We start from the raw sequence: 26,862 nt of genomic DNA, 5'->3' as shown, positions 1-26,862 counted from the left end.
GGCCCTGTCTCAAAAAACCAAATGGATGGAACCCGAGGAGGAGCAATACTCTACATATGCACATGCCCTGCACTCATGTGTGCTCACACATGAGCACACACACAGACACAAGAAAGATAGATGGCTTAATTTATATAAAACATCACAATAATATCTACATTATTAACCCAGCTTGACAGGTGAAGCACTTGATTTTCAGAAATGAACCCAGGGGGCTGAAGAGATGGCTCAGTGGTTAAGAGCACTGGCTGCTATCCCAGAGGTCCTGAGTTTGGTTCCCAGCAACCACACAGAGTCTCACAACCATCCATAATGAGATCTGGTACCCTGTGGGCATATATACATGAATATATATATAAATGAATCTAGGAAGGAAGGAAGGAAGGAAGGAAGGAAGGAAGGAAGGAAGGAAGGAAGGAAGGAAGGAAGGAAGGAAGGAATCCAGAGCTCTGTGAGTCCACCCAGAACAATCTAACCCCATCCAATGGAGAGATCTGACCCCTAACAGATCTCTACTTTCTCTGTTCCTCAGTGTCCCCCTTGACATCAAGTTTCTTCCCCAGGTCTCCCATTCATATAAACCCACAGAGGGAGCTTCATAATGGGACCACAATCCACAGGTCAAGCAACCAGATCTTTAATACAGTAGGCATTTCCGTGGCAGTGATGGTTAGCCAGTGTTGGGATAATGAGACTCCAGTGGCCATAATTCCCTGAAGAGAGGGAATGAGTTATTTCTCTTATTTCCTTTTTTCTTGCCTATATTATCATAGTAGAACAAGTTGGACTTTTTTTGTTTTGCCTTTTGAGGCGGTATCTCATATACCCTAGGCTAGTCTTGATCTTGCTATGTAGCTGAGGATAACCTTGAACTCCTGGATCTCCTGCCTCCACCTCCAGAGTTCTGGGACCATAGGTGTATACCACTATACTTGGTTTATGCAGTGCTGGGGATGGAACCCAGGTCTTTGTGAATGCTAGGCAACCTCTCTACCTACTGACCCACGTCCTTAGCCGTCTAGAGTAGGTGTTAGAGTGGGATTAACTAGCAGAATGCCCTTTGACTTAATTGTTTCTTAGTAGGGATCATATTTTAAAATGTCTGTCTCTGATCTTTTCTCACAGTTTCTCCAAACTTTTCAACAGACTCAAGAAAAGAATAAGTCAGTGATATTTGTTTGGGGATCTTAAGTATCTTTGGAAGAAATACTATCTCTTTTCAAACCTGCCTTTTCTTCTTAAATATTAATACACATACCCCCATAACCTCCACTACCTTGTGCAATGACGAAAAGAGCAGAGTCAACACATCGGGGTGATGATTAACTAGTAGTTATAAAGAACTAGTTTTGACAGATCTTTTGTTTTTACTTGCCATGGTGATTTCAAACAGAGGTAGGGTCAGGGTCAGAATTTCTTTTCTTTTTGTTCTTTCTTCCTTCCTTCCTTTCTTTCTTTCTTTCTTTCTTTCTTTCTTTCTTTCTTTCTTTCTTTCTGGGACAGGCTTTCTCTGAGTAGCCCTTCTTCAGGAGTTCTATTGGGCATGTGATGAAGGTGTGAAGTCCCCAAGAAGTTAAAATATCACTTAAAAGTCAGGCAAGGTAGCACATACTTAATCCCAAGTACTCAAGAGACTGAGACAGGATGACGGATTCAGGCAGAAGTTCAAGGAAAAACTCACAAACGACAATAAAATTAGCTCTTCCTCTATGTCTCTTCCAGTTTTTTTTTTTTTTTTGACAGTGACTCCTGCAGCCCAATCTGGTCTCAAACCCCCTATATAGGCAGGAATGACCTTGACCTCTAGATTGTCCAGCCTCCACCTCCTGAGTGCTGGGATTAGAGATATGAGCCACCATGCCCAATTTATTTGGTTCTGAGGGTGGAACCCAGGGCTTCGTGCACGCTAGGCAAATATCCTACCAACAGGGCTGCATCCCCAGCCCAGACACGGGAGATTTTCTTTCTCTATAAATATGTCAGTTTCAAGGTAAATTTATTTAATGAAAATATTGAGCAGGTATGGAGGAGGGAACAGACAGAAAGATGGTGTTTGATGGGACAGAGTTTGGAAACCTGTGCCTGGAGGGTATGCCTTGGCTGCAGGCCCATCTCCTTTACTGACTAAGTCTAACCGTGCTTCTCCTCACTGCAGAGGTTCGGCTATGGAGGCTGGGTGCAGCTCCAGCAGCAAGGCAAGGTGAGTTTCTCCCCGCACATACCTACTGCACATATAGCACAGTGATGGCATGCCTGGCTTAGCGCGTTGTAGGCTGAGCATCCGTGAAACTCAACTCTTTCCCCTTGCATTAATCCTGTAGTAGGCAAGGAAGTAGCCCTTAAGTTTCCCAGAAATAGGAAAAATAGGAGTGACTTCAAGCAGCAACACCTACGAAATAAAAACTAGAATTGAAACACCTCTGCAAAATCTCTTCTTAATCTTTTTTAATTTTGTTAAATTTGCCTTGGAACCAATTTTAGCATTTCCTGAGCAGTCCCAAGGAAGTGGCTTGTCCCCCTCTACAAGTTCTTCCTATATTAGAACTGAAAAAATTTGTGGATTGGTTAGGAGAAATCAGATGATGAAGATGTTGAATCAGTTGCCCCTGCACTGTTACAAAAACCCCCTTACCTTCACTGCCCATATATTGCTTCCCTACAGAGACATGCTATGGTCTATCTCAAAGGTCTTTTCCAGGCCTTTTGTGTCACAGGTATGACATCCTCTAGACACAGATCGCCCTCCTGGGTCTCACAGCCAATCGTCAGATCACCAAATGATGGATCAGCCATCCTCTGTCACATAGGTAGAAAGGGCCTGTCTGTGTTCAGCTGCCGACACCTACACAGCAGAACCCTTTGATACCAAACATGAAAGGCAGGAGAGAGAAAAGCTGAGCCCCACTAAGTAATTGAATTTTTTATCTCCGTGCTGATGAAGGGAAAATCCCTCAAACTATATGGAGATGAAACATGTTTCAAACCATTCACAAAAAGATTAATCCAGGTTGGGAAGATGGCTCCACCGATAAAGACCTTGCTCTGCAAGCATTAGTTCGATTCCCCAGTACCCATGTTTAAAAAAATAAACAGACATGGTAATGTGTGTTTGTATCCCAGCACTATGAAGATAGAGATTGATTGGCCTGGGGCTCTCTGATTGGCCAATCTAGCCTACTTTGAGTTCCAGGCCAGTGAGTTTCAAAAAAAGAGAAAGGAGGGAAGGAGGGAGGGAGGGAGGGAGGGAGGGAGGGAGGGAGGGAGGGAGGAAGAGAGGGAGAGAGGGAGGGAGGGAGGGAGGGAGGGAGGAAGGGAGGAAGGGAGGAAGGAAGGTCGGGAGGGAGGAAGCCAAGGTGGACAGCCCCAGAGAAGGGATGTCTGACCTCTACACATAGTCGTGTGGATGTGTTTGCCCCTTGAATGGTCACATGCAGGTCACACAAGATTTATCCAAGCTAGTTGCCTATGCTGATGTGGTTTTTCTGGCTCAGGGAGAAGCAAAGATGATGAAAGACGGGAAGGTCTTCAGAGTGGTCCAACAGAACTGCTGGGACCCGGAAGTTCGTATCAAAGAAATGGACCAGAAAGGCATGTACGATGTGAAATGCTCTCAGTGTTTCCACCTGTTGTAAAGGAGCACCTCCCTTAAAGTTGATGATCACGTGATATGATTTACGGGATGGCAACTTCTGTTTCCTGTTTCCCTGCCAGCCATGCTGTTACAGCTTTATTAGAGGAAAAGGGGTCATTGCAAGCCCATGCTTCTATAGCATGGGTTTGAAAGTTTTATTAGTTTAAAAATAAGATGGTATACTATCAAAATGATAATAGTGTATTTTATTACTTAAAATATTTTTAGTTCGGGTCCAGAAAGTGGTTCAGTGGAGAAAGTGCTTACCACGCAACTGTGTGGGTCTGAGTTCAGATCTACAGAAGCCATGTAAAGCCAGATGTAGTCATGGAGGTGGCTAGGACCTCAGCATTCCTGTAGTGATATGGGAGGCAGAGACAGGAGAACCCCAGCAGCTCACAGCTAGCCTGGTACACCACAACCCCTGTGCTCCTGGGTAAGATGGTAACTGAGACAGAATCTCCAGAACCTCATGGACAGCCAGGGGCTATGAACAAACGGAAAGATGAGGACTGATACAGAAGGTTATCCTGTGATTTCCACATGTACGCTGTGGGACAAATGGTTCATTCACACACATGCACACACACACACATGCACACGCACGCATGCACACGCACGCATACACATGCACGCATGCACACTCGCACATGCTTTCTTTTGTCTTCTGTCAACGCCCTTCCTCCCTACAAGTCTCTTTTATGCCCTTTTGCTTTGTTTGTGATTCACTAATTTTTTATTTTATTTTATTTTACTTATTTATTTTTGGTTTTTCGAGACAGGGTTTCTCTGTGTCACTTTGGAGCCTGTCCTCACACTCACTCTATAGAGCAACCTGGCCTTGAACTCACGGAGACTCTCCTGCTTCTGCCTCCCAAGTGCTGGAATTAAAGGTGTGCGCCACCACCACCCAGCGTGATCCACTGAATTTTAACCAGAATCCTCTGTGTGACCACAGGCTAGCCCGGGAGTCTGGTGGGCTCGCTATTAGCTACTCAACTGAAGGCAGTAACTACCCATCCCCCAGGATCCATCAGTAAATCCCGTCGTTCAGCAAGGTGGGCACAACCCAGCGAGCCCTGCTGCGATGAGTCAGTCTGTAACCGACTGTTGATAGCACCAGTCTGGTGCAGGCCCATTGCTTTCTTCAGATTTTTGAGACAGAATCTCATGTATAGCCCAGGCTGGCCTTGAACTCTTGTTCAAGGTGGCCTCGACGTCTCGTTTCTCCTGTGTCCTCCTCTGGAAGCACTAGAATAGCAGGCTTGCACCCACAGGCCCAAGTAGAATTGTATTTTATTTCACAGTCCACAAAAAAAGGAGTCACCCTGGCAGCACCAAAGGAATAGGGCTGTCTGGAGGTTTGGAATCTGGTGGCACGCACTTCTGTCCAGGGGCTGTCTGATAATCACTGTTGAAATGCATATCCAACTAACACTGAAATCCAGCTGTGCAGAAAGCTGGCAGCAACTCTGTAGGCAGCTCTGCAGGACACGGGTACAGCCCTGAGTCTCAGCATACACAGGGGTTGTGTAGGGGTGTGGCTTGGAGAAGACGTGTTGCCCACACCTCTGGCAAAGAACAACCTTTCCCTGAAATGTGAAGAGAGAGCAAGGGCCCACCGTTTCGGGAGGAAAACGGTGACACTCAGACTTGGCTCCCAGGAGTCAGAAGTTGCCGTTTATGATTGCCACAGAAGTGCACGTCTCCTTTGGTTTTTGTTCCTATTATTTCGTATGTTTATCTCAGTTGCTGTCCTTGAGGCAACAGTCCCAACTCACTTTCAATGAGCACTGTCTTCACCCCCACACACCATTCTAAGCACCTGACACAAATTAACTCATTTAGTTCCTACAATAACCCCCGGAGGTAGGCTCTCTTCGGATCACAGATTTTCAGATTCCTGGATGGTAGACTCTGGAACCAAACTCTGGGGACTGCACGAAACTTTATCCAGGCTAATTTAGTAGCTGAATTAAGGGCACTTGTCATGCATGACTTACAGTGGAAAGCTCTAGAAAAAGAAAAAAAAAAGATGGAGACCAGAAAAAAAGATGGGAAAAAAATGACAAGAAAGTAGAAGCAAAGCTCGCTGGGAAGATGAAAGGAAAGAGATGAACAGGAGTGGAAAGGGACCAGGGAGAGGGATAACAGGGTGACTATGACCAAAATATGTTACATACATGTCTAAAAGTGTCATAATGAAATCCATTACATGCATGATTAACACATGCTATTTTTCTTTAAATAGTGAAGAAATACCTTACCTAAAGAAAGTTTTGTCACAAGGAGGGTAGAAGAAATCCTGGACACGTAGGGTCAGGTCATTTTTCTTAATGATCAAATGTCCAACCTTCACGTCTCTGTAGGCTGAGGGTGTGGGAGAGAGAGCGTGCCCGAGGGAGGAGCAGTGAGGGAGAGCCACCAGGTAGGGTGGGAGCTGCCAGCCTCCTTGCCCTGAGAAAAGCTCTTCTCCTCACAGGTTTGTCTCTGTGTTCTAGGAGTGACGGTGCAAGCTCTTTCCACGGTTCCTGTCATGTTTAGCTACTGGGTGAGTGTGAAACCTCAAACCATCCTCCTGGGGATAAAGGCCCATGTCCAGCTCAGAAGGTGACAGACAGCTTAAACTTAGAAATTGGTCCCATCAAGTCTCCTGTTTATTTATTTATTTGTTTTGTTGTTTGTTTTTGAGATAAACTCTCCGACAGCTTAGGACGGCTTCAGCCTTGCTTTGTAGCTGAGGATAACCTTGAACTTCTAATCTTCCTGCCCCCCCGCCCCCCCCCCCCCCCCCCCCCCGTCCTTGTCTCCTGAGTGCTAGGATCCAGGTAGGTTTCACCACGCCCAGTTTATACAGTGCAGGGACTGGAACCCAGGCTTCTTACATGCTAGGCAGGCACTCTAAGCCACATTCCCACTCAGCAGTTCCTCTATAGGTCAGTAGCATGTTCTCCCCAGACTGCCTTCTTATTCTTGCTTCAGGACAGTAGCCAGTATGTGGCTCTCAGACCCAATCTAGATTTGCCACACAGTTCAGGGGTAGACTGAGTCCCCACCAGAGCGTGCCTGTCTAGATTAACCCCTGCCATGCCTTGCTGGATTGCTGATAAACCGGTGCACTCAGAGGTAAGAATTTTGAGATAGGATAATAATGACCAACTATGTTATGCCTCCTGAGGAACTGTACAAAAGGGGAGTCCTAGACCCCTTCCCACAAGTCAACAGTTCTCAAGCACTGAGAGTTTCGGAATTGCTTTTGAGACCGCGGAGGGAACTTTTGGTACAGAGCTGAGAATTCACTAACCTGGTAGTTGTTGTAGTTAACGTGTGATTTGATTTAGGAGCGATGCAAACACCACCAGTTCTCCATTCTTTCCCACCTGTCTCCACAAATCCAGCTGGCCTCCATTCTTCTGATTAACCAGCAGCATCCTGAAAGTTCTCTTTGCTTCCACAGAGATTGGGTCTCCTGAGGCCAGTACCTTTCTCAGTCCGTGCCTCTTCTTCCTAAAGCATAAAATCGTTAAGATAAGTGGACGTTTTCAGCTAAGAGCCAATGTTGTTCAGAATGAACATCTAATAAAGTCGGTTTTGACTGGCATGGAACCTTTCCTGTTTTCACCAGGCCAAACCTAAGGATACTTTGGAGCTGTGCCAGTTTTTAAACAATGACCTAGCTGCCACTGTTGCCAGATACCCTCGAAGGTTTGTGGGTTTGGGAACGTTGCCTATGCAAGCCCCAGAGCTGGCCGTCGAGGAGATGGAGCGTTGCGTGAGGGAGCTAGGATTTCCTGGAGTCCAGATTGGCTCCCACATCAACATGTGGGACTTGAACGACCCAGAACTCTTCCCTGTCTATGCGGTGAGTACTGCAGCTTTTGCTCAGCCAACACGCAGTGGCACAACCTTGGGCCGGCAGACACCATGCTGATGGAGGACCATCCTGCCAGGGGAAAGGGACAGGACACAGGAGGCCAGTGATTTTAGATGTAGGTAGAAGATGTAGAAACCTACTAGAAATCCTACCAAAAGAGTGAGTCATTCTACAGAAGGAGAAAATGGGACACTTCCCACGTCTGCCCTGAGGTAGCGCAAATGAAGTCTCTTCCTGTATCACACTGGCACTCCTTTCCATTGTCCATGGAAGCCCAAATGTCACCCTCATTGCTAGTGCTTTCCATGGTCAAACACAGACACATACACACACACTGTGGAAATACAAAACACACCAATCATTTCACCCAGACAATAACCACTGTTAGTTATCTCATTTAAAACTTTGCATATCTATATTTTAACAAAATTGTAATTCTGTTACACAAGGAATCTCATATCCTACTTGAAATTTTACAAACTAAATAAACCTTATCTGTGTGTATGTGTATGTGCTAGCTCACACACATGCATGTATATGGCATGCATGTTTATATTCGTGTTTGCATGTGTGTGGACATACACGTGGTGCATAACATCGGGCATCTTCCTAGATAGCTCTCCACCTTACTGAAGCAGGGTCTCTTGCCTTGCCGCTGTCCTGTTGCAGTTAGTCTAGCCAGCTTACCCCAAGTATCCCTTGTCTCCACCACCCTACTGCTAGGATTGCAGGGGAGCCACCTGGCTTTTCTGTGGGTTCTAAGAATATAAACTCTAGTCCTCACACCTGCATGACAACATTTTACCCATTGTACCATCCCCCCAGCCCAGTGAGTATTATTTTAATGAATAGCTTTTTTAAAACTACAGAATATTCCAGTGTTTGTATTTAATTCATCAATCCTCAATTAAGAATCTTAGGAAGAAGCTGGGCATGGTGGTGCATGTCTTTAATACCATCACTCAGACAAAGGCAGGCAGAACTCTGAGTTCGAGACCAGCCTGGTCTTCAAAGCAAGTTCCAGGACAGTCAGGACTACAGAAACTCTGTCTTGAAAAAGCAAGACCCAAAAACCAAAACCAAACAAAGAACCTTAAGAAACCAAATGTGTATTTTGGTAATATGTAAAAAAAAATAATAATAATACTGAAACTGAACATGGAGGCACAGCCTGTAATCCCATCATTCAGGAGTCTCAGGTAGGAAGATCAGGAAGATTATGAATTTGAGGCTAGCCTGGACTACAGTGAGCTTCAGGCAAGCCTGGGATACAGAGCAAGATCCTGTCTCAAAACCCTCAAAATAAATATAGATAGGTGAAAAAGAAGGACATAAAGGAAGGATAAGGGGTGGATGATACATAGGTAAGTTATACATGGGTGACAGATAGATTGTGTGTGTGTGTGTGTGTGTGTGTGTGTGTGTGTGTGTGTGTAGGTTTGACATATATAGATGAGAGCCATGAAAATGTTAGCATTTGATAAACTCAAATGGTGGGTACATGAGTGTTCACTGTGTTGTTTATAAACTCTATATTTAAAATATTACAACATTAAGATACGTTTTCAAAATGCTCCTATCTAGTTCTGAAGTACCCAGTTTCACATCCCACCATCCTGTCCACCACTCTTCCTCACCCTCATCCTGTAACTGAACCAGCCTCCCTGGGTACCAGGATTTAAGGTCCATGATTCATCACTCAATTGCATTTTTTTACGAGTCTCATTCCCTCTCATAACTATAAAGGTATGGGGTAGTTTTCGACTACTTCCATCGTAATGCAAAAATCCTTAATCCTGATCCGAGTCGATGTTTGCACACTCACCAGGCGTTCTACTCTCTGTCATTTAATTCATTTAATATTTATGGAGCTCTAATTATGTGCAAAAGAAATTTCCATGTTTGTGCTGGAGCGACTGTCCACCATGTGGGGAACTGCCTGTGAAACTGCCTCTAAAGATTTAATATTCCTCTCAGTCCTGAATTCTCTGAACGAATTAGCGGCAGAGGCCCAGCTGATGCAGAGAATGTTTTCTGGAAATTTCAATGAGCTTTGAACAAGGATTTATTCACTCATACATCCAAGTTGCCTCAGCACAGTGTGAGAGAGTCTTCAGCTTCAAGTCATTTTCAGCTCTCATTGGAACTGGATTTATAAATTCCCGGGGGCTTAGAAAGCAATAGCAGCCACCGGGGTGCACACAGACATTTCCATTTGAGTGGCGAGTTCAACCCATCCATCACCCCAATAAGACTGTTTGGGAGCATGCCAGTTTCTGCAGGATTTAGGAGTCTGTCCTGACTCCAGCTGACCCGCGCTGTCCCTGGTCTGACAATCTATTTGTTTGGTTAGCGAGGCTGGCCCTGCTTAGCTCCTCTCTAGCTTGCGTCAGTAACATGCTCAAACAAGAGGGAAGAGCTGACAGCCAAGTTAGTGCTGTCCTGTGCTATCATTTCAAGGTAGTCCCTGCACTCTGCAGCATCCCAGTCCCCCTCCCCCCCTTCCCAGAGACCTCTCGTCTACGTGCATAAACCTAGTGACACACACTCAGGTACAAAATGATTTCATTGCTGGTATGAGGCAGGCAGAATATTAGCACCTGACTGCCTGATTCTACCACTCAGTGGACACCGCGACCTGACTAAGTTACATGAGTTCTCCCTTTTCCGTAAAACGAGGCAGGCATGAGTACATGTCTCTGAACGTGTATGGCACACAGAGTGCATGTCTCATAAATGTTTAAATGAGTTAGTAGTTGTAAAATTCGTGTGTGTGTGTGTGTGTGTGTGTGTAGGCCGGATGTTGACATCCAATGTCTTCCTCTGTTGCTTTTCACCATATTTCTAAATTTTATTTTATGTATGTGGGTATTTTGCCTGCATGTATGTCTGTGTACCACATGTATGCAGTATCCTCAAAGGCCAGACAAGGGCTTCAGGTCTCCTGGGACTGGAGTTACAGACCACTGTGAGTCGTCACGTGGGTGCTGGAAATCAAATGCTGGTCCTCTGGAAGAGAAGCCCCAGTGGCTGAGCCGTCTCACCAGCCCTTTCACCTTACTTTTGAAGACAGAGCATCTCACTGAACTTGGAGCTTGCTGACTCCACTAAACTTGTTGGCCTATGGGCACCAGAGATGCCCCTGTCTCTAGCCCCCAACACTGGAGTTACAAATACATGCTGCTACGCCAGCTTTTACCTGGGTTCTGGGGATCTGAACTCTGGTCCTCGCGCTTGTACAGCCAGCATTTTACTACCTGAGCCATGGCTTCAGACTAATAGTTTAAATTCTTATAGTAGCGTTGGTATTAAGCTCTCTGGGATATTAGATGCGATCTTGAGAGAATGAGGTTTCGTGATCTCTACCATGCTTCATTCTGGCTGTGGATCCTAACCCCTGACTCATCATTTTCCTGAATTGCTTTATTATATGTATGTATGTATGTATGTATGTATGTATGTATTATGTATGTATGTATATTTGATATGGGGATCTTTCTGTGTACTCCTCGTTGACCTGGAATTCCCTATGTAGCTCAGGCAGGCTTTGAACTTGCACTCATAGGTGTACACAGCCATGCTTGGCTCTTGTTTCCTCACTTTCTGTAGCTCCAGCTTTCAAAGGGAAAAGAAGGAGGGAGCCCTCCTGCCCTGATTCCAAGGATACCCAGTCATCCTGAAAGGGTGAACTGTGCAGGCACCAGTGGGGTGTGGGGGGGAATCCCCTGCATTTGAAGTGTGGAATTAGACCTTAAGCACTGCTCTTCATCAGAATATTTGAGTGGGGGCTGGAGAGATTTTTCAGTCAATAAAGTGCTTACCTTGGAAATACGAGACCTTGAATTCAGTCTCCAGAATCCATGTGAAAAAGCTGGGCATGTTGGTATGAGCTCATAAACCCAGAACTGGGGAAATAGAGACAGCTGGATACCTGGTGCTCACCGGCCACTCAACCTAGACAAATCAGTGAGCTTTAGGCTAGTGAGAGACCCTCTCTCTCTCTCTCTCTCTCTCTCTCTCTCACACACACACACACACACACACACCATTGAGTGGTGGATGTTTCTGTAATTTCTTTTACCAAGCAATACAATAAATTCATCAACCTATGGTTAATTCTGAGAGTTCTTTTTATTTTTCCAAGTAGTAATAATTGGTCAAGGAATCTTTTATCTAGATCAAGAAGGAACTTCAAAAGTATTTGAGCTTATTTACTCAGATAAATATAGAATCAGATATAAAAAAAAGTGATGTCCCCAAATAACCTGTGTCTTACTGCTCTGTTGAAGGCGGCCGAGAGGCTGAACTGTTCTCTGTTTGTGCATCCCTGGGATATGCAGATGGATGGACGAATGGCCAAATACTGGCTGCCTTGGCTCGTAGGTTTGTACTGGACTGGGGTCGGGAATACAACACCAACTCTTGGGTTTTTCCAGTTATTCTTGGAACTCTGTTTGAAGAAAGTGGGATTAGGTTGAGAATAATAGCAACTACCAATGGTTGGGTTTTTACTCAGATAAATACAATTTAACAGATCTACCTGACTACATTATCTCCTGTTAACTGTGTATCCTAGCTAGCAACCAATCACTTCAAGACTCAGTTTCTCCAACTGTGTCAGTTCCTTGGGGGCTAAAGCATCAGACATGAGCCAAATGCTGCTTCTAGCAGTGGGAAGCTCTTGAAGAAATTCACATCAACCCAATAATTTTGTCAGCCTTAGCTTCAAGAGGCAGCAGAGACTTGGCAGGATTAGCAGTAATCATTAACATTTAGTGAGTTAACTAAGTACCAGATACAATCGCAGAACCCTAAAAATAAGCCATTACCAGGAATCAACCATCACTGCTGTATAAACTGAAGTCATGTTGGCTCCAAGGTATGTTTGATGGGAAGATTTTTATTGTAGATATGAGGGAGAGAACCAATAGAGGCTTCTGGAAGAGTCCATAACAGAGAAAGTAGCAGACTGAGCATGGCAAACAGACTGGATTTAGCCATTAGAGGAGAGAGGAGGTGAGAGAGATTAACAAAGAGAGGGGCAAGAGATACAGAAAAAGAGAGAGCCGAGAGAGGGCAATAGTGTGCATAGCAGAATAGCGGGGCCCATAAGAAGAATGGAAAGAATCCCGGCACTCAGGAGGCAGAGGCAGGCAGATCTTTGTGAGTTCAAGGCCAGCCTGATCTACAGAATGAGTTTTAGGATAGCCAGGGCTGTTACACGGAAAAACCCTGTCTAGAAAAAACAAAAAAGAAAGGAAGGGAGGAAGGGGAGGAGGAAGGGGAGAGGGGAGGGGAGAAGAGGGGAGAGGGAAGGGGAGGGGAGGGAAAGGGAGAAGAGAAGAGGAGAGGAGAGGAGAGGAGAGGAGAGGAGAGGAGAGGAGAGGAGAGGAGAGGAGAGGAGAGGAGAAGAGAAGAGAAGAGAAGAGAAGAGAAGAGAAGAGAAGAGAAGAGAAGAGAAGAGAAGAGAAGAGAAGAGAAGAGAAGAGAAGAGAAGAGAAGCTGGGAAGCTGGGGGAGGGAAGTTTCTCCTGGAGGAGGTTCTGGCTAAGAGGGAGTGAGAAAACCAGGACACTATCATGGACTCTGAAATGTGTAAGAGGTACTTGTGTTACTGAGGGAGCCTGAAGGCCGGCATGCACTTTGGTATGCTAATAGGCACCACGGGCAGCCAGCTGTCCCTTCTGATAATAAAATGGCTCCTTTGGTAGAAGGGAACCAGCTTTTCCCAAGGAAAGCTGGCTTTTGACTAACTGGCAGAATGAGGAAACAGAGACAAGAGAACTGAGTAGTGTTTGCTATACACCTCCAATGTGAAGTCATAATCGGGAACTTTATTGACGTTGTTATTTTACAAAACTCCACAAAAACCCTACAAGACAAGAAGAACTTCCTCCATGAAGAAACACAGCTAGAACATCAAATAACTGCTCCCAGGCCAAGAGGCAGAACACTACAAAAGCTATCACTCTGCCCAGAAGACTAACACCACGCATCTAAAACTGAAAGGAGAGGGGCTGGGAACTCAACTCAGTGGTAGAGCACTTGTCTAGCAAGCTCAGGGATGTGGGTTTGCTCCTCAGCCCTAAGAAGAAACCTGAAAGGCAATCAGTGATACTGGCAGTCAGGGCCAGGCCAGGGGGTTCCAGCTTCTCGCCCCTTACTCAAAAAGCTGAAAATAAAGACTCACACAGATTTTCAGCATAACTTTATTTGGGGTGAACAGATAGTACAGATGGTAGAAGATACATTGTCAAGACTGACAGTCTGGGTCTCTGTTTTGTTTGTTAGATTGGGTGACATGTTTTGTTTTGGGGTTTTTTTGTTTTGTTTTTTAGGGTAAGTGAAGGTGCAGTGAAACCACTGAACTGGACTGATTCAGAGTGCATGGAATGAAAAGGTTTAGTGTAAATATAAAGCTGTCATGGAACTCTCTAGTGTGGTAGAGAGAATAGCCAGAGGCATTTGGGGAGTCCAGAGCTGCCATGGCTACCTCTCAGGAGGCAGAGAGGAGCCGAGAGAAAGGCCAGGGTTGGGGTGGGGGAGTGGTGGGTTTTAAAGGGAGCTGGTGGCTGCAGGGTTGGGAGAGGAGGAACTTGTAAACTGGAGCGGCCTGAGGGTTTGAATCCAGAAGAACCTGATGGTTTTGAAACCCGCCATAGCTACACGTTAGTAGAGACTGAAGGGGTCTGAAGGTTGGTGTAGGCTTTGGCATATAACTAAATGCCTGTTTCCTGAGGTAGAAAGAGAAGCGGCTCCTCTTGGCAAAGAGAAACTCGGTTTCTGAGCAGTGCTGCTTGTGAGCTTGTATCTATCTTCCAGTAATCCTGTGTCCAGCCAGAGCTGAGTCCAGACTCATCTTGAAACATAGTCAGTGGCTGCCTTTTGGGGTTTTTGGATCTAACACTTACTGTGAGAGTCTCTTCCCATAATGCATTTCATTTTAATTATATACCTGCCCAGTTATGCATAGGCGTAAGGTGATAATTGAAGACTCTCCCTAATAGGCTACTGGAAGAAACAATTTTGCCTTACTGTATATGTACCCCAAACCAGTTCAGGCCAGATAGGTCCTTTTAGTCTTCCTAGCTGGATATACTGGGAATATACTTGAATAGAAATGAACGAAATCTGATGGTTACCGCAGCTGGGGAAATCTAACAACATCACTCAGAGATGAGAGTGCGTGTAATCTGGTGCAGGCTGGGGGCCTGGGAGTTCTTAGGTCGCTCGGTTCACTGAAGAGGTGTGCACGTGTGTTTGCACAGTGTGTGCAAGTGAAGGGACCCCAAACTAAGCGGGAATCCCAAGCTAAACTACCTTCAGTGCTTGCCTGCCCCATCAGGACCAAAGCCAGGCCTCTTGTCAGTTCCGTCTCTTAGACAACTCTCCCTGAAATAGCAAATGGGGGCCGTCAATGATTCTTCTTGACTAAGTAATGCCCTGTCTACATTTGGATCATTTCTGGAGCACAGGGGCCCCATGTTTCACCTCACTGACAATCCCCCCAATTTAGCTGTTGCTCTGCAGCCACTGTCACTAAGCTTCTCACTGAAGTTAACAAGCCCTGAATCCTGTAACCCGTTTCCTCTTCTAGGAATGCCATCGGAGACCACTGTGGCCATTTGCTCCATGATCATGGGTGGGGTGTTTGAGAAGTTTCCCAAACTCAGAGTGTGTTTTGCACATGGAGGTGAGACCCTATTTGTATCAGCTCAGACTGGTCTAAGAAAATGCCACCGACAGGGTGACTTAGACCAACATTTTCTCACGGTTCTGAAGGCTAAACGTCTGAGAGTATAGTGCTGACAGGGTTGGTTTCTGATGAGGGTTTTCCTCCTAGCACATAGATGGCCTTCTTCTCCCTGTATTCTCATGTGCCCCTTCCTCTGTAAATTCATGGGTGAGGAGAGGACAAAGGACAGAACTTGAAGGAGAGAGATGGTTCTGGTCTCTTCTTTTGTGTGTATATTTAGCATGTTTATTTGTGGATGCATGTGTGTGTGGATGCATGTGGAGGCCAAGGCCAAGGAGGCCAATATTGGGTATTGTCCTCTGGTGCCACCCACCTTTTTATTCCTTTTTTTTTTTTTTAAGACAGGGTCTCTCACTAAACCTAGATCTCACCAGTCTGGCTAAACTGATTGGCTTGAAAGCCCAGGGATCCTTCTATCTCCACCTCCCCAGAACAGGGATTATAGGTGGGTATCTGACTTTTTTTTAAATGTACATTGGCATTCAAAGTCAGGTCCTCACACTGTCACTGCGTGGTAGTTCACTTTACCAAGTGAATTGTTTCCCCATCCATTTTTTATTTGTTTTTTATTATTTATTTGTAGTGGTTCTGAGCATTGACTCTAGATCCTCACACATGCTAGGCATGCTGTATGTCAAGCTACATCCAAGCTTTATTGTTATTGTTGTTATTGTTGTTGATGTGTGTGTGTGTGCATGCATGCATGTGGTATATGCCATGTGGGTACAGGTGCCTTCTGAGACCAGAAGAAGGTGTCAGAGCCACTGGCACTAGTTCCAGGTAGTTGTGAGCCACCCTTCATGGGTGCTGGGTATCATAGGTCTTCTGTAAGAGCAACAAGAACCTCCTGAGATGTTTCTCCAGCTACTTACATTTATTTTGAGACAATCTCTCACTAAAGTTTCCCAGGTTGGCCTTAAACTCACTCTGTAGCCCAAGCAATTATTAGTCTTTGGACTTGTGATATTCCCCTGCCTCTGCCTCCTTGTAGGTGGTGCTTTCCCTTTCACGGTGGGAAGAATCGCCCATGGCTTCAACATGCGCCCAGATCTCTGTGCCCAGGACAATTCATATGACCCCAGGAAATACCTTGGCTCCTTCTACACAGACTCCCTGGTTCACGACCCTCGCTCTCTCAAGCTGTTGACAGATGTCATAGGAAAGGTAAGTTGGGGGTCCCATTTGGACGGTTTGTGGATATCAGAAGTCTGGCCCAGCGGCCTCTACTTGACAAGTTAGACACGTTTGAGGAAAAAGGAAAGTTTGAGTTAGTTACTGAACATCTGAAGTGTGTACTGTTTCTTAGTATCCAAAGGGAATTGATTCCAGGACCCCAAAAGATAGAAGCCCCTCAGATGCCCAATTGTTTTACATGAAGTGGCATAGGTTTTGTATATAACTTTTACACACCCGCCTAAATGCTCTAGATCACTTACAATCATAATACAATGTAGGTGGTATCTACTTGGTGTTTTTTATATTGCTTGGGAGATAATTAAAGGGAAACATCTTCTACATGTTAAAAACAAAAGCTATTTTCCAAAGTATGTTCTTCGTATTGAGTCATCATGACATATTCATAGATGCACAAAATGTACTTTGGTCGTGTTTACTCCCATTATCCTCTCTCTCTACCGTTTAGTTTTTAGTTTGTTTTCCATTGCTGTGAGTGACACCATAACCAAAGGCAGCTTGGTGAGAAGGTTTACTTGACTTGCAGATTATAGTCCATTATAAGCTAGAACAGAAGCTCAGTGCAGGGACCTGGAGGCAGGAACTGAAGCAGAAACCAAGGAGGAATGCTGCTTACTGGTCTATGCCCTGCTGCCCCAGCTAGCTCAGTACCTTTCTCATACAATACAAACCCACCTGCCCAGGTATGGTAGCACCCACGGGGGCCAAGCCCTCTCACATCAATTCACAATCAAGAAAACACCACACAAAACGCCCACAGGCCCATCTAAGGCGGGCACCACATCAATTGAGATGTCCCAGGTATGTCTAGGCTGGCGTCAGGTTGACAGAAACTAACAAGCCTACCCCCCAACTCCCACTCTTCTCCCTGCTTTGGGAGAATGGCCGAATGAGCTTCGCTAGGGTGATTAGGGGTGAGGGGTTACCTACAGCAGCAAGAGCATGGGTGAGAGATTGTTTCAAGTATTTCCTATGCACAGTTGGTTGGATGTAAGCCCTGGAGAGTACAGAAGAAGACTAAAGAACGTAGGAGAGCAGTCACATTTCAGTTCCATCTCATTACACATAGGTATCTGTAGGTTTCCATCTTCATCTGGAGAGGGTAGAACTTTATTTTTTTAATTTATCTATTTCTATTTTCTTGGTGTTTTACATGCATGTATGTCTGTGTGAGGGTGTTGGAGGTTACAGACGGTTGTGAGCTGCCATGTGGGTGCTGGGAATGATCCTCTGGAAAAGCAGTCAGAGCCATCTCTCCGGCCCCATACAATTTTCTATTCTGGAAATGGTGAAAATGGGAGCAAGTGTGCCATCAGGAAAGCATGAGGGAGAGAAGCCCAAGGCAACCGTGAGTCCTGAACCTTTAGCAACAGAAGAGGGGAAGAGATAGGGAGCTGGGCAAAGGGCCACTCTGAACAGAGTGTTCTCTAGTGTTCTTGGGAATGGAAGCACCATGAGGAAAACTGTTGAAGGAGCGGCGGGCTGTGTTCTGCCACCCGGCCGCCAGCTAGCTTTACACCCGAAATAATTACATGGAAACTGTATTCTTTTAAATACTGCCTGGCCCCTGGCCCGTTATCTGTAGCTTCTTATTGGTTGATTCTCATATCTTGCTTTAACCCATATTTAGTAATTTATATTGCACCACGAGGGGTGGCTTACCAGGAGAGATCTTAACCTGCATCCATCTCGGAGAGGAGAAGCATGGCGACTGCATATGGCGACTGCCTGAATTGTCTGCCCACTCCTTCTTTTCACAATTCTGTTCTGTCTACTCCGCCTACCTAATTTTCTGTCTCTTAAAGGGCCAAGGCAGTTTTTTTATTAATAAAAGTAACACATAGACACTCCTCCATCAGAAAACACCACTGTCAAGTTCAAAGCCCATCCTCTGAGCGATACCACCAGCCATGGGGATGCTATTCCCACCTTGACATAGTACCCGAGGCAGCAAGCATTGGCCGAAGAAGAGGAGCACGGCAAGTTTACCATGCGATCCAGTGGGCACATGTATGTACACCCTGAGTAGGGCTCCTAAGGAAGGTAATGGTTCTAGTGTCTTGTCTTCCTGGTGTAACAGCTTGAATGACTCTAATTTGGGCATGAAAACTTCAAGTTGTATGTGCCCTCACAGGCCGGTAGACCCAGGACCAAGAAGCTGTATTCATTACTCTCTTTAAAATTGTCATGTTCCCCAATCCTAGCTATAATAACCAGCAAATCCCCAATCTTAGCTATAATAACATCAGCAAAGTCTCTTTTTTATTTTTATTTATCTATTTATTTTTATTTTGGTTTTGGTTTTTCAGGACAGACTTTCTCTGTAGCTTTGGGGCCTGTTCTGGAACTAGCTCTTGTAGTCCAGGCTGGCCTCGAACTCACAGAGATCCACCTGCCTCTGCCTCTTGAGTGCTGAGATTAAAGGTGTGAACCACCATTGTCTGGCTAGCATTCTTTTTAAAACAACCCCCAAATCAGAATGACTCTTAGAACCTTTGTTTATTTTCTTGGGGCACTCCTCAAATACTCTATAAATAGTTGGTTTTTATATTTTTATTTCTAATTTCTCATAAATAATCATTATTTTATGGCCTTAAATAGTTTTAGATAACCTGTTTTTGTTGGGTATGTATAAAACATTCTATTTTTATTTTATTTAAAAAAGCATCTTCATACTTTTAGTCATTTACATATATTTTGGTCATTTTCTCTTTTCCTAGCACCTCCTAGATTCTCCCTACCTCCCTACCCACCCAATTTTATGTTCTCTCTCTCTCTCTCTCTTTCTCTCTCTCTCTCTCTCTCTCTCTCTCTCTCCTTCCCCTCTCTCTCAAAAAACAGTAATACAAAAAAATACCCAACAATATTTTTCTTACTTCTCTGATTCCGAGAATTTCTGCAAGTGTACTTAAGCTTGCAAGTCTTCATCCAAGTGTGTTTGTGTGTGTGTGTGTGTGTGTGCGTGTGCGCGCGCACGCGCACGCGCGCGCGCGCGCGCACACACACACACGCACATGCAAGTACTTAGAGACAACTTCTGGTGTCAGTACTTGCCATCCATGTGTTTGAAGACAGTTTTATCACTGCTGCATACACCAGGCCCACCATATTCCCAGGATTCTCCTGTCTCCACTTACCTTCTCTTGCCGTAGATGTGCTGGGACCAGAGATATGTGCTACCAAATTTGCCTTTACAAAGATTCTGGAAATCCAAACTCAGTGATCTGACATCACTGAATAGGTTCTTCGTCAGCAAAGGAAGGTATTATCTCCAAGGCTATGGCAGACAGTAGAGTATGGCATGCTCATAGAAATACTTCTAAAATGACTTGAGACAAAAAGGGTTTCCTGCCAAATTCTCACCTAACTTGACATTTACATCTATCTTAACACTTCCCTCTCCAGATAACGTTAAACAACGTCTCCCAGTGCACTGCAGAACAAAAGAGGGAAACCCTGTTTTGATGCCTGTAAGCCTCCGGAGAGGCTTCTAATGCTCCCTCAAGTTGTGGACAAGGAGAGGAAGTCCTCATTCCAGTACACGTTGGCTGGGTGACTGTTCTAGTTTAATTTCTGTTGCTGTGATAAAATACCCTGGCAGAAAGCAGCATGGGAGACAAAGGGGTTTCTTTCAGCTTACAATTCCAGGTTACAATCCATCGTTGTGGAGAAGTCAAGGCAGGAGCTGGAAGCAGCCGATCACATCCCATCCACAGTGGAGAGCAGGGAGAAATGAAGTGTATAGACTCACTGGCTTGCTTGCTCGTGCTCAGCTTAATTCTTCTACTCTAAACAGATCGGTACCCCTACCTCATACTTTCTGTCTCGTGCTCACTCCCAAGTGCCTCAGCTACGCACCTGGGCTAGCACAGCTGGCTCTCACTGGATCCTTAAAGGGGTCTTTCTAAAACACAGTAGATGTGAAATGCCACATGAGCACATTCAGACACCTACCTTTAGAAACTGCTTCAGAATTGTAGTAGATCCCCCAGGAAATAGACTCTTCGAAGTTCAGTTTTGGAGAGGCTGGGAGCAAATGGGATGAGAACCTGGCATACACCATTAGCAGGTTTGTGTATCCCAGGGAGTGCGGGCCAGCAGACAGCAGAGCTCGTGGAATAGAGCTGTCCACAGTCAAAGTGGGTCTCCTCACATCAATTAATCCGACCTAGAAACTCCCTCACAGACGGGCCCAGAAGTTTGTCATCTTTAGGTGATTCTAGATGCTGTCAAACTGATGAGCAATATTAACTTCTATCATGACAAGAAGTTAATAATTTTTAAACTGTCTTAAAGTAATTTTTCAAAGTATTTTTACTTTCATATTTATTAAGCATCTATCAAGTAGAGATGTTATCAAGTGATGGGGTGTGTGTTCTTCTTCCTGAAAACCCACACAAATCTCAAGGATTCTCATTCCCTTACTTTCCTCCCTGCTGCCATCCCCTTTACCTCCAAACAAAAACTCCAAATTAACAAGACTTTGGTTTCTAGTTCTTTCCTATACCCAGTATTTCAGGACTAATTACACAGGGTTCCTTCTTTCATATACTCAAGCATTTTTTAAAAGACGTTGTTTTTTTTGCTATATATATATATGGATATGGATATGGTTATGTGCAGATGAGTGCAGTGTCCACAGTGGCTAGAAGAAGTCAGATCCCAATGAGCTGGAGTTACTTGTGAGCAGCCTGAAATGGGTGCTGGGAACTGAACTACGGACCAGCTCAGCTGGGGACTGGTGGGACAGGGTCTCAGGAATAGGTGGGTAAGGAGTCAGCAAATGACAAACAGACACAAGACTCAAAGGAATTGCATCTGAATGTGTCTTTACTAGGCATGAGACTCATCCTTTATACAGAAAAGATTGCTTAACAGCATGTATTATTTTTTCTTGTGATGCAGATTATTCTTAGAATCATTATACAAGATACATGAAAATAGATTTTCATCAGACAGATGTCCCTGGTGTGAGTCTGTGGTTGGTCACGCTAGACATGACTTGGCATTAGTTTCAATATAAATCTTTATCTAGGCTATGAGTTTATGGCATTTTGAGCTAAGGGCAAGCGGTTGTGGTTAACAACCACACATTCTACAGTGCTTTTATATTTCTGTAATTTATGCAGAAGAACTTCTTTTTTCTTTTTCTTCTTCATATTTGTAACTCCTTTTTAAACTTTTCCCAAAACCAATCTCAAGAAGTTATAGGCATTTATCTCTTATAGTAAGGAGGCCACCTGTTGGTTCCCAGCCATTCAGCCCTGAAATAAACACACAGAAACTACATTATTTTAAAAACTGCTTGGCCTATTAGTTCTAACTTCTTATCAGCTAGCTCTTATATTTTAATTTAACCCATTTCCAGTAATCTGTGCATCACCATGAGGTCGTGGCCTACCAGCAAAATTTCAGTATGTCTATCTTTGGCAGTAGCTCTATGGCTTCTCTGACTCCACCTCCTTTCTCCTAGCATTCAGCCCAGTCCTCCCTGCCTAGCTCTTTCTGCCCTGCTCTGCTATAGGCTCAAAGCAGTCCTTTATTAACCAATGGTATTCACAGCATGCAGAGGGGAATCCCACATCAATCTCTTTCTTCTATCCTTATCCCATTTTTGCTGAATATGTTTTAATTGCTTAATTAAGTTTGCCTTTTGTTCTTTATTTGATAAGCACCAGATTAAACTTGGAAACCTTTTTCCCTTGAATGTTAACCCATCTTCCTCCATTAGAATAATATACTCCTGTATAAGGCAATGGCTCATCAGTAGGCTCTGGAAACTAAAACATACTATCTATCTTCCCTTCCAGAAGAAACAAACTGTATTCCTTAGAACATGACCAGGTAATACCAAAAGTGCAAGGGCTCCAATGCAGGAAGCACAGCACACACACACATTCTCTGCAGGCACTCTTCCTTGAAGCTTGTGCCACATCTTATGTGAGTGATCACGCAGACTCCACAGGAGGTGGTGTGACACCCATTCAAGACATTGTTCCTTCAACTCACTCACACATGTACTAAAGTAATTTTCAAGTTGATTATAAGCATTGTGTCAATGTTATATCCCAATTATCTCAAAAGAAGAGTTCTTCAAAGTCCAATTCAAATAATTATTATTGGCAGAGTCAGCTCATAGGGAAAATAATGGCTAAATAATTATTATTAACTGCATTTATTTCAAAATGGAAGAATCTAAGGATGATGGATTTAAAAATAAAAAAAAATCTAAGGAATTAAGGATGATAGCCCAGATTTAGACCAGTTTCAAAACCAATACATTTATAAAATTACTATCAAACTGAAGATGACCAAAAGTTATTGTGTTGGTTAAATAAGAATGGTCTCCAATGGTTCATATATTTGAATACTTAGTCACCAGAGAGCAGAAATATTTGAAAGGATTAGAAGGAGGTGTGGCCCTGTTGGAAGAAGTATGTCACTGGTGGTGGGCTTGAGGTTTCAAAAGTCACATCAGGCCCAGTCCCCCCCCTCTGCCTATGAATCAGTATGTATCTCTCAGTTATTGCCCCAGTGCCATGCCTGTTTGTTGGTCTGTGGTAGCATTCAAAAATAAACAAATAAATTCAAGGGACTGGGGATATGAGATGACTCAATGGGTAAAGTACTAGCAGTGCACGCTTGGGCACCTGAATTTGATCCCCAGAACCCATATAAGAGCTAGATACATAGCATGAGCCGGTTTAATCCCAATGCCCTTAGAAGCTCAAGGGCCAGCCAGCCTGGTATATGCAGGTATATGCAGCAGAAAAAGCAACAGAAAGGCCCTGTCTGAAACAAGATGGACAGCAAGAATCGACACATGACACTATCTTCTGAATGAACACACACTCACTTAAGAAGGAAACCAAGGAAATACCGAAGTCAGAAGGATTGAATGGCAGAAGACTAGGAGACTAGGAGACTGCTTTTCACTTCTGCGTTAGACTCATTTGCCTTCTCCATATTAAAACAGGACAGACTGTTTCCTAAAGCATATTTATATCTGAGAATGCCGTCATGCTGGGAAGGGAAGAATTCTTAATTAGAAAATTAATGCCTGGATTTCATCTTCATGTTAATGTAGCTGACGAGTGTAGTATAAGCGTGGGACTCTAAAATCATGTTGTATTTTGGAAATGTAAACAGCTTTAGTAAGAAGAGATGAACCCCTGGTGAATACCAAGCAGAGAGTTAGAAGAAGCTCAGCTGCTGGCACAGATGTGAGGAGACATAACTTTGTGTCTTCGGGGCTTCGACAGCAGGTGTATTTACTTGGCTTCATATACAAATGAATACAGGAATCTATAAATAGACTTGGTAGTCTATCGTGGACTTTGAAACTGTGGTTGTGTGTGTGTGTGTGTGTGTGTGTGTGTGTGTGTTGGACATCATATGTTCTATTCTATCACTCTGCTTTATTCTCCTAAGACAAGGCTTCTCACTGAATCTGGAGCGAGGCTGGCAGTCAGCAATCCCCAACACTACTCCTGTCTCTGCCTCCCACAGCACCAGGATTATGGGCAAATAAATGCAGAAACATTCAGTTGAGGTGCTGGGGATTTAAACTCAGTTCCTCATGACTGAGCAACAAGCACTCTCTGAACTATCTCCCTAGACACCAATTATACATACATACACGTACATATACACAACACAAGGTCTCACTCTGTAGACTAGACAGGCCTCTAACTCACAGAGATCCACCTGCCACTGCCTCTACAGTGCTAGGATTAAAGACATGTTCCACCAATGCCCAGGTCAAATTTCTAGTTTTTAAATGACCATTTCCTCCAGTGTATACTGCCAACTGAAGTATTTTTTAAGTTTGAAGTTATTTTGGGCACATATATATGGTATCATGTGATTTTTGATATATGTGTAAATGGTATAATGTTTCTGTGAGGTTAAACATGTCTACTCAAGCATATCTCTACGGTGAACATCACAAGTCATTTCTCCTGGCTTTTTGAGATATACAGTACATTATTATTATGGATGATCATTCCACTGTGGAGCATGGCAGATCTCCTGGGGTTCCTTAGTTGGTGAGTTGGTTGTTGCATCTGGAGATAGGCTCTTACTTTCCAGCACCAGTATTCTGCATTTCAATTATTAAGAAGATAAACTGGCTGAGGTGTAGAATGGCTCGTTCAATTACGTGCTCATCATACAAGCATTCTGACTTGGGTCTGGTTCTGAGCATTCATACCGAAAAGATGCCAATGTGGTGGTATACGCCTGTATTCCAAGCACTCGGACAACAGAGACAGTGGCCCTAGGGATCACAGGCTAGCCAGATGAGCATATTTAATGGATTCCAGGCCAGTGAGAGACCCTGTTTCAAAAACCAAGGTGGACAGCACGGGGAAGAATGAGACAACGAAAATTGTATTCTGGCCCCCACGCTGTGCGTGCAGACTCAGAAGCAAGACTGGAAGTAGATTTGCAATCAATCCTTAGAAGACCTAATAGTGACACCTGCTGGAAAAAAAGAAGCAAAATGAAAACTGAGCCTTTAAATCTTCAAAATTTAGAGCAGTTCTGTTTCTATTAAACTGGGAAGGATTTGCTGTCTTAGCAGACATGATGAGCAGATTGAGAGAACACAGGGCTCTTTAGTGTTCTCACATTTACAAAGAAAATCGTGCTTTCTCATTTTAGGACAAAGTCATTCTTGGAACTGATTACCCATTTCCACTAGGTGAGCAGGAACCTGGGAAATTGATAGAGTCCATGGGAGAATTCGACCAAGAAACAAAGGTATGTGCCTTGAACCTCGGTCTCCTTCCTGAGCAAACAGAGAGACCACTATACTTCATTTGATGAAAATTCTGACTCTGTCTTCTGAAACAGCTACTCTATCAAAAAGAAGTCTTAACAGCTTTCCAATTTTAGTGTATGTGTTGCTGAAGCAAGTGCAAAGGTCTTAATATCTTAAAATAAGTCCAGTATAACTAAATGCATAAATCTTCTGTGCATGCACACACACGCGTGCACGCGCGCGCGCACACACACACACACACACACACACACTCTTTCTAATAAGTGCTCTTATCAAGCCAATCGTGCTTTAATAATAAAACATCTCTCTCCCTTTCTTTTTTATTCAGGATAAACTCACAGCTGGAAATGCCTTGGCTTTTTTGGGTCTTGAGAGAAAACTATTTGAATGTCAAAATTAGCCACGAAAAAAAAAAAACCTTCCAAGAAGCTACATCACTTCTGTCTCTGAACATGAGTCACACACACATCGCTAGAATTCTATTTTGAATTATGTTACCCCAAAATGGAATATCCTCCTCAGGACAATTCAGGAGGATCGGGAATCCAAGTTCCAGACCAGTCTGCGCTACTTGAGACTGTCTTTTATAAAGGGTGGCGGTGGTGGTGGTAGAAGGGGGATATTATTCCCAAATACTCTATCTTATTAAAATCAAGATGTTTCATAAGGTTTCTATTCTGAAATGTAACGTACTGAAAAGCACTACATTGCTACATACGCAAATTTAAATTGGAGATTAAGAATTAATGTATAATTGATGATCTACATAGAAAGAAAATCCAACACCAGCCTTATTCTAGAAGGCTCAGGTGGGTTCTTTATTTTGACCAAAGAAATGAGAATTATGCCTAAATAATCTGTTTTTTCCTGTTGTAACCCTCTCTGATAGTCTAGTCATTCACTGGGAATGTTTTTGTCTTTACAAACTACACACAGGATATGCATAAATTCAAATGTTCTAAAAGCCAGTTAAGAAAACAAGGCAAATGCTCATGGAATAATTGCTGAGTGATCCAACACCAAGATCAAAATACTTCAGTAAAATGTGTTGTAGTCTCCCAGAATCTGGCAGATCTTAGAAGTTTTGGGCTGAGTAAAAACAAAAAGACGGTGGGCTGGACATGGTGGTGCGTGCCTCTAATGTCAGTACCCAGGAGGCAGAGGCAGACAACGGATTTCTGCGTGAGGCTAACCTGGTCTTTGTAGAAGGAGCAGTGAGCAGTTCTGCTTTTGGGCCTGCCCGGTTCCCACATGTCTAGCTTTACACCTGAAACAACAACACACAAACTGTATTCATTTAAACACTTCCTGGCCCATTAGCTCTAGCCTCTTACTGGCTAACTCTCACATCTTGCTTAACCCATTTCTAATAATCTGTGTAGCACCACAAGGTGGTGGCTTACCAGGAAAGATTCAGCATGTCTGACCTGGTGGCTGGCTTCATGGCGACTGTCTCACTGCCTTCTTCTTCCCAGCATTATGTTCTGTCTTCTCTGCCTAACTATGTTCTGACCTATCAGGCCAAGCAGTTTTCTTTATTAATTAACCAATGAAAGCAACAGATATACAGATGACCTTCCTCCATCAGGTCTTCATAGCAAACTCCAGGCTAGTTGGCCAAGG

The 26,862-nt window shown here is 44.0% G+C and overlaps 1 protein-coding gene across 2 annotated transcripts in view; it reads left to right on the top strand.

Moving 5' to 3' along the window:
* Acmsd (aminocarboxymuconate semialdehyde decarboxylase) overlaps positions 1-25,906 on the top strand; it is a 30,930-nt gene extending 5,024 nt beyond the window's left edge. Inside the window, exons 2-11 of one of the 2 annotated variants that reach the window (XR_005287668.2) lie at positions 2,156-2,200; positions 3,492-3,588; positions 6,133-6,182; positions 7,257-7,493; positions 11,795-11,888; positions 15,102-15,197; positions 16,252-16,424; positions 18,314-18,464; positions 25,119-25,217; positions 25,568-25,664. Coding sequence is in view for 1 of the 2 variants with exons in the window: in XM_038349165.2 (XP_038205093.1) it covers positions 2,156-2,200; positions 3,492-3,588; positions 6,133-6,182; positions 7,257-7,493; positions 11,795-11,888; positions 15,102-15,197; positions 16,252-16,424; positions 25,119-25,217; positions 25,568-25,639 (963 nt within the window). In the remaining variant the exon portion in view is untranslated. Of the gene's footprint in view, positions 1-2,155; positions 2,201-3,491; positions 3,589-6,132; positions 6,183-7,256; positions 7,494-11,794; positions 11,889-15,101; positions 15,198-16,251; positions 16,425-18,313; positions 18,465-25,118; positions 25,218-25,567 lie in introns of both variants that reach the window. The other variant, XM_038349165.2, reaches the window with a different exon arrangement.
* The last annotated feature ends 956 nt before the right edge of the window (positions 25,907-26,862 follow it).

This window comes from Arvicola amphibius, chromosome 12, assembly GCF_903992535.2.
Source record: "Arvicola amphibius chromosome 12, mArvAmp1.2, whole genome shotgun sequence".
In the NCBI taxonomy this organism is placed as follows: Eukaryota; Metazoa; Chordata; class Mammalia; order Rodentia; family Cricetidae; genus Arvicola; species Arvicola amphibius.
This window is presented reverse-complemented; position numbering and strand designations above follow the sequence as displayed.